Consider the following 12,545-nt stretch of genomic DNA (forward strand, 5'->3'; position numbering starts at 1 on the left):
CTGTGCCTCCAAAGGAAGTCATCAACATGGATTTTCTTTCAAGTTTCTCTCTCTTTTATATGAGCCAGTCTTGCAGGGATTTCCATACCTAGAAAGCTGCAATTCCCACCTGACACGCTGCCCTCGCGGGCTGGAGCTGCCGTCTTCGGGAGCTTGTCTTTTATGTTACCAGCAGACACAGTCAATTTAGTACCGTGCAGGTACAGGGTGATACTCAACTTTCTTCATTTTTCAGTTCCCACAGCTATGAAACATCCTATTTCATAAATGCTGTAGGTTAAATTAAATTAGTGCTTTAAAAAAAACCTCTGAACACCTTATTTCAATCAGCTGCAAAAAGCTGGGTCTGTCCCCTTCCAGCCTCGTTTTTTTTTGTCTCCCTCATCCCCCTTCTTTTTATCAAATGTGATTAATTTACTCAGAATTCCTTGCTGAAAACCAAACTTTCCCACCACCAAAGCCTCCGAGAGGGGCATCTTTTCTTTCTGCAATGGAAGTTTCTTACACAGGCAGATGGAACCTCAAAAATGAGTCTGCAGCACTAGACCTTAAAGTCCATTTATTTGAAAATTAACTGAGTGACAAAGCTCCTCCACACCACCCCTTACCAGCTCCCAAAAGCAAGATTATTACCAAAGCTTTTGCGGGTTGTAAAGGAAACAATGGTGCTAGTGGGAGTGACAGTAGAATTAATCAAATTGGCTACAGGAGACAATAGATGAGATGTAAAGTCCTCAAGAAAATCGCAGAGAAGACACTTCACCCCCGGCCAGTGAACCTTGAGCTGGGCCAGGGTCAGGGACACCCTGGCCTTTGGGTGAAGGAAAAATGTCTGAGACTCATCAGAGCGGAACATTCCCATCAATTCCCAGTGGAACAATCACTGGGAGGGATCTTCGTCTTCACTGGTGTGTCACGTGTAAATTTTAAATCATTTAGGAAACATGCTGCATGTGTCTGCGCTGTGCTTCAGGCCTGAATTATTTTACTGCCTTCTGTTCTAAAACATGACGTTTATTATATTATTATTCTGTTCTAAAACATGACGACAATTATACACACTGCCACTGCTCATCACGCGTTTTCTAACCACTTAATACATGCAGATTTCACTAACATTTTTCATTACAATTTTAGTAAAGGGAAACATCTGTTTCCCTCCGCCTTCGAAAGTACGTTGCATCTTCCAAGCTGCCACATGCCTTTGAAATTCCATGTTTAATCAACGCCATAATCTCTTCCACAAAAAAATCCCAGTACTCAGATAAGCAGCCTTGCAACACCACCCCCGCCCCCATCATATCAGCACGCATGGTTAAATGTTTCCAGCTTTCTACAGAAAAGAGCAGCGTTGAAAAATCCACACCAAACCCAAGGATTTTCTTGATCAAATAATGAAATAAATAGCACGAACTCTGGAATACAAAATTTATTTCAGGCTTGTAAAAGTCTTCAACATTGCAAATTCTGTCACAAAAGACAATCTGTACACAGATATTTTCACTAAGGTTTAGAATAACGATTATTACTGGCAGATCTCCCCAGATATGTAATTTAAGCTCAGAAGCAGCAAGCGATCACGCACGGCTTCTTACCATGTTCTTCAAAACACATCGGTTCTCACATGTACCTTGCAGACCGATGGCTTTTAAATAGTCAAAACGCATTAGTGCAACCTCACTACTTAGTACAGGACAAAAGGTTCGGAAATGGAACTACCAACCAGAACTATTAAACCATGAGCTTGTCCACCAACCAACAGACTGTTGGCTCCTCGTGTCTCGGTGGCCGGGCGACTATTGCCTGCAAGTGTCATGAAAAGCTTCGAGCGTTCGGAAATCCCTCCAGGTGGGCGGCAAACCGTCCTGCAGAAACTTCCCGCAGCGCTGGCACGGAGCCTGGAACAGCTTTATGTAACTTCGTAACCAGGTCTGAAACGAAAAGGGAGAGAAATTCAGAGAAGTGGATGGGGACATTCCCCTTTGTCATCATTCTTGTCAAACAGCGAGAGCAAGGACAGAGAATGTACTTTGGCGAGGGCCCAGTGGGTGATTTTATAAACAGAAACATGCAGAAGATTACAAGGTCACTGTATAGCTGAATTCTCACTTTATTAATCGTCTTGTGCTTTTTTAGTCACTTAAGCAAATTCGTTAATAGAGATTCACGCACTCCGAGCAGAGGTATTCACAGCTGAAGAACCACGATGGACGGCAAGTACTGTAACGCTTCTCATATTTTTACTGGAATATTATTGTTCTTGATGGGTACCTTCTTCAACCAAATATTGGTTTGTCTCTTCCTATGACCATCTATCACACCCCGGCTGCAATCACACTGCAACAGTCTGAACTCGTCATCGCGGAAGATATAAGGACTTTCACAGCAAGCTAACGAACTTCCTCTCTAATGCGATTTCAAGATCAATACTCATTGGTCATAAAAATACTGTGCCATTTAAAATCTGATTACGCTGATAAATATATACATAAAGGGCTAGTGCTGAGCAACAGAGAGCAAGTTCGGGTGTTCCTGCGGAAAGCTCCTGCCTCTAAAGTGGATTGATCCCATCGTCACACATAGCAATGAGCACCACATAACGACCCCCAACTCAAGGAGATACACAACTAAAAACCACCTAGACCAGCAGATTTATACTGTGAAGGATGCCCATGAATCTTGTCATTTAAAGTCCTATCGAATCACATCGATAAGAGAAAATTGTTCTCTGAAGAAGAGGTCAGCTGAGTTTATTGAAACAAATCCTTCCATCTTCATCAGAGTCTTCTCTATAGCAACCGAACCTTTGGCCGTCAATAACTCTCCTCCAAAAGAACTACATCTTCCCTGGGCTTAGCGGTAAATATGGGGACAAGGGCAACAAAACACTACAAGTAAATTGCTGTTATTTACTTCAGCTTGGATGGGCTTTGCTCGCACTACAGAGAAATCGAACTTTCTGAACCATAACATGAGAATAGGTAAATGAAGTTAAATTGTGCACTTGAGACATCTGTAGAAAGGAAAAAAAAAAAGTATTCTTCACTCCCATCACAAAATTAGGGGTTCACGACATCCTGTCATGGTGATTGCACAACTGACATGTGAAAGGACCAACATATTGACACTCCTGGTGTACATCTGGCTTTGCTTTTAGTAGCGTTTTATCAAATCAATAAGGCAGGTCCATGGCTTAAACAAACGTGTTATCCATTCTATTAAACATTAATTTTCAGAAACATGCTGGAACATGGATTTGACCAGTAATAGTTGCTTTCACCTTTCAAAATCTATTATTATAAGATGCGCTCCCAGAGAAGAGACCTTTGCAAATCTCTCATCTTAGTGGCCTTTTTATTAAAGAAACAAACCAGCACAGCAGGTAAAGGAGCCTGACTGGTCTGAAATTACAGAGTGGAAATGACAGATACAAAATAACCAACGCTACCATACACACCTAAAGATTGCGAATGGCAAAATTAGATGTTTGTTTTTGTAAGTCCCGGTGACATTGCTCCGTGTGAAAGGGTAATGTAGTGGAAGTAAATGAAGGAAAAAGTCTGAAAAGCAGAGAAAACCTCTCCCTGAAGGCTCCTTTGGGAGACTGCAGCAGAGAGAACAGCAAGAGCCTCCACCGCAAAAAATTCAGCTTGGTGGAAGGAATTCTGAATCATAAACCCTTGCTTTCACCCTCTGGTTAACCAGGCTGCTTGTATGCAAGTTTATTTCAAAAATAAAGTTCTAAATACAAGCAGAATTAAAGGTGATCAACTTAAATCTGCATATCAAGTTTCAGCAGTATTTGACTCGTTATATCCAGCAATGAAACAGTGGAATACTTCAGCAAGCTTTTCCTTGCTTCTCAAAAGACCCTGCTGGAGCGTGGGGCGAGTCCGTGCAATTCCTTAGCAACAAAGTCTGGGCTGGAAGTGGCTACAGCAAAACGGGCTCATCCCAAACACGTTCCTCCCTCTCATCATTCTCCAGATAACTCACATCGCTTCCCAGGCTGGACAGGCTGACAAACAAGCTGCCTCAGCTGGAACATACTAACTGGGAATTTCTTCTTACTGGGGACCTTCCAGCGGAGCAGACTTTCCCCATCCAGAACTCAGCTCCTTGCTGAGTGTGAACGGTGTGAAAGGGCTGGACCAGAGCAAAGAGTTTGGCTGAGAGAGTTTTTCTTCCTATCTTTAGAGATGACCCAGAGCAGCTTTGCAAATAGGACTCATCAAGCAAATATCAAGACCTGTGACAGAAGAACCGTATCCAGCTCAGTCCTCCAACACCAATTATCCCAGGGTAATGAGAATGAGCGCTTCATCCTTGTCCAGGTATGAGATACCAGGAATTACTGTGATCCTCTACTGTGCAGCTTATTCAAACAGGTGGAAGCATGCTGAAGTCTATCTGGAAAACTGTATTTTCCAAGACACTTACCATGAAAGATCTGACCACCACATCTGGCATTTGAGGCAGCTGGTAGTGCAACAGAGCCGTGGTCGCATGATCCGTCACCTGTACCAGACAAAAGGAGAATACACCCTTATAGATGCCGTGTTTTGGACAAAACAGCGTTAATGTGCAGGGAAGCAATGTAAATTCCATGGGGATGCAGCAAATCAAGGATTACATGACTGTGAAGACATTCTCTAAGTAATTCTGGGTAGCTTTGGCCAGCGAGCTTCCATTCCCTCTGCCGAGTTCATTCAAGAATCAGCTGAAGAAATCAGGATAAATATCTTTATATGCACACAGTAAAATCAAACACACCTCTGGAAGTTCAAAAAATATGATAAAACCTAATAGTTCCCAACAAAAGAAAAAACACTGTCAATAACCTACCTAAATTAAATAGACCTGGAGGACTAACTTATAAGAATAGAGGCTAAGACTTGCAAAAACCCTAAAGCTTTGGGGTTGGTGTGGTTTACTGGAAAAAAAAAGACCCAAACAACCATCCCCCCCCCAACCCACAAAACAACCACATGCACACACACAAAAAACCAAACCCACAAACCAAACCCCTCACCTAAAACAGGATAAAATACCCTGATTTGAAAATGTATTTTGACGAAAAAAAAAGTACACTCCTCTCCAGTTTTTAATGGGGAAACTCAAAATAGTCCTAGTTCAGGTTGCTTACATTGAACAAACCGGAATCAAGGTCGCAGTTTCATTTCCTCTGAAACCAGGAATCAATCCACATGATTACGGTTTGTAAATACTCACATTAGTAAAAGATTTCTGATAGAAAGCTTTTTAATTTCCCAGACAGAGCCATAACAAGATCTTACATCTGGGAATTAAAGCTAGACACAATACATATAAAAAGAGTATTTATAATAGCAAGAGTAATTAAAGAAAAATCAGGAAAACCAACCAATGGTTTAACAGATTTTTATTAAAAAGAAATCACTACTATTTTAAAATTACTCTGGAAGGGGGCAGTTTCTGAACTGCTATGATACAATTCACTAACAGTGTGCAGTCTGTCGGCTTCCTAAACTATCAGCACAGTCAACAGCTTGTTCCTGTTCTGAAGTTCTAGGTTTAATGTAGAAATTGTTGGCAAAAATCTTTGGGCTGGACTATTAAAGAACTCAGACAACACAACTACGAGAGCTCTTTCACTTTTTGTAACTTGTAAATCTATTAATGTTCCTCATGGGTAATATCAAAGCATTCAACAAGCTACGTGATTGTTTAGTTAGTGATTAAACTGTATTTTCTAATTTCAGCACAGAGAAGTAATGCCCTTCTATATATTTCTCAGGGCTTGTCTATGTGCTCTGGTAAATTTTGAGTAAGATAAAGTGTGAACTGAAATTACAATTGCTATTCCCAGCTAACTCGACTTGTTCCCGATTTGTATTTAGTCTAATTCAGCAATGTAAGTTGTGCTGAAACACTCCAACTTTTGCTGGAGAAAGAGGCTTGTGCTTGAAGCTATTCAGGGAGGTGAATCTGTAGATGTATTCCTGAATAAATCCGTGTATAGACAGGCTCTAATTCACACCATGCAAACCTCCTCCGCAGAACACTACGTAAAATCAGCCTGTCCTGCACCGGAGCCGGTTTGAAGTTATTTTACAATGTTAGGAACAGCTCCTGCTCCCCGTGGTTGGTACCCGTGTCGGACTCCGACAGCAGCGCCGCTCAGCGCGAACACGAGATCCTGACATTGGGAACAGAAAACTTTCGGGACCGTGTGCATTCCGGTGAGTTCGCAAAAATATTCACAAAATGGACCTCAGCCTGCTTAAGCCACTTATATTTAAAATAAATCGGAAGTAATGCGATTAACAGTGCGTTAATACCACTGCATAACTCAAAACAGGCATTTCATTTAAATACATCTCATGTAGCTTTTAGAAATGACTGTAATCCAAGCCCTAGTAGCTATGTGAATTATTTTCTTTTGAGGTGGTGCTTTTATAAGATAGTACCAGACATGTCAAAGAATAGAAAGTTCTGAAGATATTTATGAGCAGCCGCTCTCCTTCTGCTGTATTTCTACTTCTAACAAACTGTATTTCTTTTTTTCCTGAACAACAAAGTTGTTTTCTCTTGGCACTGAAGAAAGTTGCTTAGAAAAATACTGCTATTAACAAATTTAAATTGACTGGCCACTTTGGCAAAGTTGCACATATGTTGTTCCTATTGTAATGTAAAGCTAATGAGATGCCATGGGGAGATAAAAGCCATCCCAGCATTGCTAGAACACTAATAATGTTTTCTGAACAAAAAGGAGGTGATATCTACCATAAAAAGGCGCTGCTAAAGTGCTTCTAAAAAAAGATCAAAGTGGGTGTCAAATCTGAGGAAGAGTAGGGGAATGACCCCCCCAAAACCAGCAAACAACATGATGTCAAATAGAAAAGAGCTGGGCAAATGATGAACTGGCCAGTCCATGGCAGAGGGGGAAGGATTAAACACCCCAGGATAACACAGATGATGAGAGAAAGCACAAACTGTCCAAGATTAAAAGAGGAAAAAAAAAAAAGAAAAAGAAAAATAATCAATACCCAGCTTCACTAATGGCAATACGATTTCACAGCAAAGCAAAGCAAAACAAACTGCATATGTGCCAGCTCGCTTAAAGGACACACTTTTTCTTCCAGACAAGCTGGAATCACAAACTAATTTATTCTGGGTTTAGGATGACATGTTGTACATTTCAGGGCTTTATTTTATTAACTTCACTTTTATTGCTCTACCTTACGTACTGCTGTCTAAGTTATTGGGCCCTTTCTAATGCCTCTCCCTGTTTTTATTCGGGAACACATTCAGAAGAGCACACATTGATCGGGATAGCTGCTGCTCTGGACCCTGAAATAGATTTTCAAGTGATGTTGCAGAAAAGCTCAATATTTCACAATTCATATATCTAAAAGCACTTGCACTTTTTATCAGAAAAAAAGAAAAAAAGGCAAGACAAGGCAATCTCCTGAAGCCACAATTTTGCTAAATAAAACAGCTATTGTATAACTGAACATGTTTCTACTTTGAGACAGAGCAAAAGAGACTTGAGTTATATGGGGAAAAAAAAAATCTGGCAAAGAGACAGTCTTGGTCTTCTCCTTTAAACAAACCTCAGCTATCCTGGGCTGTGTGAAATGATTCTGCTTTCGCAAGGTACGGTCTTGTTTCAAACTGAACAAGAAAACTTCCCTTCTTGCTAACGCTTAATTATATTGCCTGATTTTTTTTTTTCTCCTTTTCACATCCAAATTCAAGTTGCCTATAACCATGTACTCCTTAAACACAACTCTGCTCCCTTGTCTAGGGCACTGTATGTAGCAGGAATACAAACCAGACTGATACTGGATCAAACCTTATCTTAGTTTGCACGAAGTTGCAATGAAACTCTACATCCTTGTCACTCTTGGCGAACGCTGAGGACCCAGAAAGAGGAGGATTGTCTGGGTGCTGGTTCCGCTGCAAGAAAATCCCCAACACCCAGCGATGAGCAGAACCCAGAATCACCAGTCATTTCTACAGCATTTCTTTACCCGCTCGATAGTGCTGCTCTGCTGAAACGTGCTTCCCAAAGGCGACGCGTCCAAAAAATAGCACCTGTCAGCCATATAGCATTCCCAACGCTGAAAATTCATTCCAAAAAAGCGTGCTACAATTCACAGGTTGAGAAAGCTGAACACGTGCTTCCTCTAACTGGAATAAAAGGCACAAAAGCAAGGACCTATGGTCCAGCTTTGCTCCACCACAGCCAAAGTATGTTCCACAGATATATGAAGCTATACCTGGCATAAAAACTAAAACAGAAAAAATATGAACATCACAGGACTAAATTATAGAAGCTGTGTCTCTCTTCTAGCATTTTACCTCACTGACAGTAAATATGCTTTTCAAAAGTTGGTGCAAAACTTCCTTAAAGTGTCATAACTTTCCTGCCACTTACTTATTGGTTTATTCCCTCAAGTACAGCACTGACGACTCCATCTCATATAAAGGGATTCTCTAAATCCCCTGAAAGTTTTTTAATTTTTTTTTTAAACCCCACTAAGTTCACGGCCTTAACAGTAGCCTGTAGCAATGAGTTCTGGAGGATCATGGCACTAAAAAAAAAAAAAAAGGAAGTTATAAGTTATTTTATTAGTGTTTAGACCTTTTACAGGCAAACTGCATGAGTGCCTTTGTTAGTTTCCAAGGATTCCCATTATTCAATCTTCTCTCCAGGAACACATTGGAGTCTCTCTGGAGGGAACCTGGTGCACAGAACGTGGTGCCCGAGAGGCGCTGGGAAGGATGATGGATGGTGCCTCTGCGAACGGGCACCGATGAACAACACACAAATCCTTCGCACACCTTTCCCCGCTCCCAGTTCAGTAAAGCACTACCAGACTTTTCTGCAGCGCAGGATTTATCAGTTGTCTTGAGAGCTCACAGAGCGTTTAAGTTTTTATTTCACTTGTTCTGCTTATTTGGACTGGGTCATGGAGATTTTATTTCGCCTGAGCAGGTCTTTGAACAGAGCCAAGTACTGATCATGCAAAGGAGCGATCGCGCAGGTGACCCTGGGACAGTCCATCTCCTCTCCTTGAACAGACATCATCAATAGCCCAAGATTTGTCTCATGCATGCATTCATCCCGCGTGTGATTTCATTCTCAGATTATTGACAAGAATTCATCTTCATACATTACAATACTTATGTGCCCTTGCGGTGGTGAAAATCGTGCTCCGAGGTCCCTCACGGTGGGATCACGCAGCTCACAAACAGCTGCACGGGAACAAATAGCTTCCCAAATTTAAGTTAAAATGTGCCTTGGGATGAAGTGCATCGAGCCAAAACAAAATCAGTTTGTGGCATGCTAAAATTGGTAGACTGTTCAGGTAAAATTAAGAATAGCGCTCTAAGATTAGAATGAAATACATGGGTTTAACATCTATGCATATGTCTCAAACAGCCAAACTGACCATATTACACAGCTGAAACAGCTACACTGCTCTTAACTAAGGAGCTTGATAAATTAAACAGTTAATGTTTGACACCACCTCCCACTTTGATCCATTCAGAGCGGTTTCACTATTCTATATATTTGCCTGTTTTTTGAAGGTAAAGTTATGAATATCGCACCATTCTCTACAATACATATTTTTTTAATCCTCTGCACAATGACCGGGAATTAGGCAGCCCTCATGTACACTCTTCCTCCCACCAAGATTTAAATCCCAAAATATTGCCTAATTTCCTGTTTCGTTCCTCCTCTTGCGCTAGTGGATCAAGACATGCAAGGTGTTAAAATAAGGAGGTTTAAGATCATAACAGTTACCGCTCCTGCCGAGTTTAAATGTCAGACCAACATGGAAGCCTGAAAAACCTTTTCTTTGCTCCTTGTGCTTTTGCCCTTTCAGCCTTCCCTCTCTTATTTCCCAGCTCCATTCTCTGAATCTAACCCTGCTGGTGGATTCAATGCCTATAAAGCTTATTCACCCCAGGACCAGATTCAAGGAGTCTCCAGGGAACTTAGAAAATGACCGTACGCTTTATCGGTAATGGGCCCTCTGGGAGCTGTCCCCTGTCAAATTATACACACTCGGGTATCCTGCTTAATAAGAAGGGGAGAGAAAAGGCTTGCTGACACAGCCAACGTTCGCAAACAAAAAGTCAGGACAAATTTAGCTTCATTTGACAGGGTTGGTTTGAAGATCAGAGGTCTCTGGTCCTTAACCTAGACAGTCGTGCTGAGCCCTGTGAGGTTTGACAGGCCCGCAGCCACCCCAGCAGGTACCTCGTCAGCTCCAGGTGTTGTTATTTATCATTGAAGACACAGTTTGAGAACTCGGTCCAGGTTTTAAAGAGAATCGGCCCTGCCCTTCAGAGGGGTGATGGGTTTTACCACGGTAAAGGCAACGGAGCCGAAAGGGCTCCAGCCTCCTCGGTGGGAGCAGGTCCTCAGCCGTGTTTTTGCATGAGAAACTGTTTCAGGAACATCCAGACGTGCTCTGACACATTTACTGATGATTTTTTAATGGCACGAAAACATTTGTTCTGAAGATCCTGCAGCACAGATCCTACACTAGTCACAGAGTGTAATAGTTTCTCTAACGCTATTTTATCTATTTATCTTGCTACTGCTACATCACTATCCCTGGGTATTATAAATGGCTACAAGTGCAGCTTCAGAGAATAAAGAGAAAATGAAACCGAGCACTGCACAGAGAAAAAACTTATGCTGAACCACAGCATTTTCTATCATCTGTTTGAAAACTTGACTCAGGTCCTAGCCTGAACTTCTTTAACTATCAGCTCAATAGTACAGAATCTATCGATTACAAAGCACCATCACCTTTCATTTTTATCACATTTTTCATGCAAGAATCTGAGAGCACTGTGCAACCGATTCAGCAACAGCTCCTGTGAAGTCAGCAAGTATTATCCCAGCCTAAGGGATGTGGAAAACCCATCCGAAGAGAGGCTGAGATGCCCAAGGTAACAGAGTGACAGAGCTGGAAACAAAATGTATAAAACTACTATAAAAAATGCAGACAGCTGGTTACAGGGAACCCTTCCTCCTGCAGTCCCTTCTTTCTGGTTTTGTTTGGTAAATATGAATGCATTTGGTATTACTTACAGAAAGGGAACTGGAGAACAGGAACTTAAAATTCTGGTTGCATCACGTTATTTCAGAAAATTAGGAAGACAATAAAGATTCTTATTTATCCACACAGGCAGCAGTAAGGGGGTTATTTCATGTTTTCTCACTGTTTCACTTTTGGTCTGAAGGCCATGAACTAGACCTGAAATTTACAGATTTATGTTCCCTGAGTCCTTAACTTGGTCTTCTAAACAAACTGTATATTTACTCTGTTATCTTGTATGTAGAAAAAGAAAATTATATAATCAAACCCTCATGATTTATTCTCATTTAGCACAAATTATGGCAATCTGACTTAACCCTTCTAAATTATTCTAAACCAAAACACCCAGGAAGGCTATGTTATGCCCAAATGAACTAAGAACCAAGTGCACACATGGGGGAATTCAGATGATACACTTACAGAACCTTGAATTTATTCCATTGCAAAAAAATCTTTAAAGCACACTGATAAACAAGTTAAGATATACGCTGTTTTACTTCCTGCTGGTTTACCCTCCTTGACACTAAATATTTTTGAAGAGCAAGAAAAAAAGAGAAAGAATATTTAATCCATTAATCTCAGGGGTAAAGAATGAAATGCAGCAAAATTTTGCTTTAATGCTAGGCAGAGGGGAGCACAACCACGCTCCCCAAAAGCTGTCCTTTGATCTCCAGCAGGTTAATATCACAGGTCAAACGTCCTTCCTCCTCAGTGCATCTCAAACCTCGGAAGGAAGATGCACAAATACAGCTGATATGCCCCACTTTTGACCCCTGCTTTTGTGCCCTTTGGAGTCCGTGACCCCCATTTGTTACACAAAGTACAAAAGCAGATGAAAGGAACCCGGAGCACTAGCTGGAGACTCAGGCTCCTTGAACTGTGGCTGGAAGGTAAGGAAAGCGGAATTTAAACCCAGATCAAACTGAACTTACAGCATTTTGACAAGAAGCCTTCAAAGAAATCTTCTCTTCCCTACCTGAAAGTAGCGAGATATAGATCTTTCCAAAATACACTTTAACCTTCTCAGTAGTTTTATACTCATTGCTCGCATTCTCTCTTCAGGGTTTTCTTACATTCTGGAACAGCACTCACTTCAGTGAAGTTATTCCTTCTGCTTATGCCATCACGGGAACAGAAGCACGCAAAATATCATCATGGAAAACTTTTCCAAACTCAGTTTGGAAAGTGAGTTCAACTGATATATTAAGCTCAAGCCCTCAGGAAAGGGAGGGGAAACTACAAACAATGAAAACAACAAAACAAAATCCAAATAAACCTGAAACAGTTCTTCCTCCCCTGAAAGATTTAAGCCAGAGTACTCGAAGATTCCTCATGAATTTTAAGGCTGGAGTAGTATAATCTTCAATATTCTAAACCATGGACTGGAACTGTGATGGGAAATAAATCCAAATTAAATAACAGAGGTGATCGCCTTTTCTA

The 12,545-nt window shown here is 41.2% G+C and overlaps 1 protein-coding gene across 1 annotated transcript in view; it reads right to left on the minus strand.

Annotated features, from left to right (window-relative positions):
• Positions 1 to 977: 977 nt before the first annotated feature.
• Positions 978 to 12,545, minus strand: part of MED27 (mediator complex subunit 27) — an 80,951-nt gene continuing 69,383 nt past the window's right edge. The window contains exons 7-8 of the mRNA XM_065648617.1: positions 4,441 to 4,518; positions 978 to 1,931 (exon numbers count right to left, since the gene is read on the minus strand). Coding sequence (XP_065504689.1) covers positions 1,797 to 1,931; positions 4,441 to 4,518 — 213 coding nt within the window. The 3' untranslated portion in view covers positions 978 to 1,796. The remainder of the gene's footprint in view (positions 1,932 to 4,440; positions 4,519 to 12,545) is intronic.

This window comes from Caloenas nicobarica, chromosome 19 (genome assembly GCF_036013445.1).
Source record: "Caloenas nicobarica isolate bCalNic1 chromosome 19, bCalNic1.hap1, whole genome shotgun sequence".
NCBI lineage: Eukaryota > Metazoa > Chordata > Aves > Columbiformes > Columbidae > Caloenas > Caloenas nicobarica.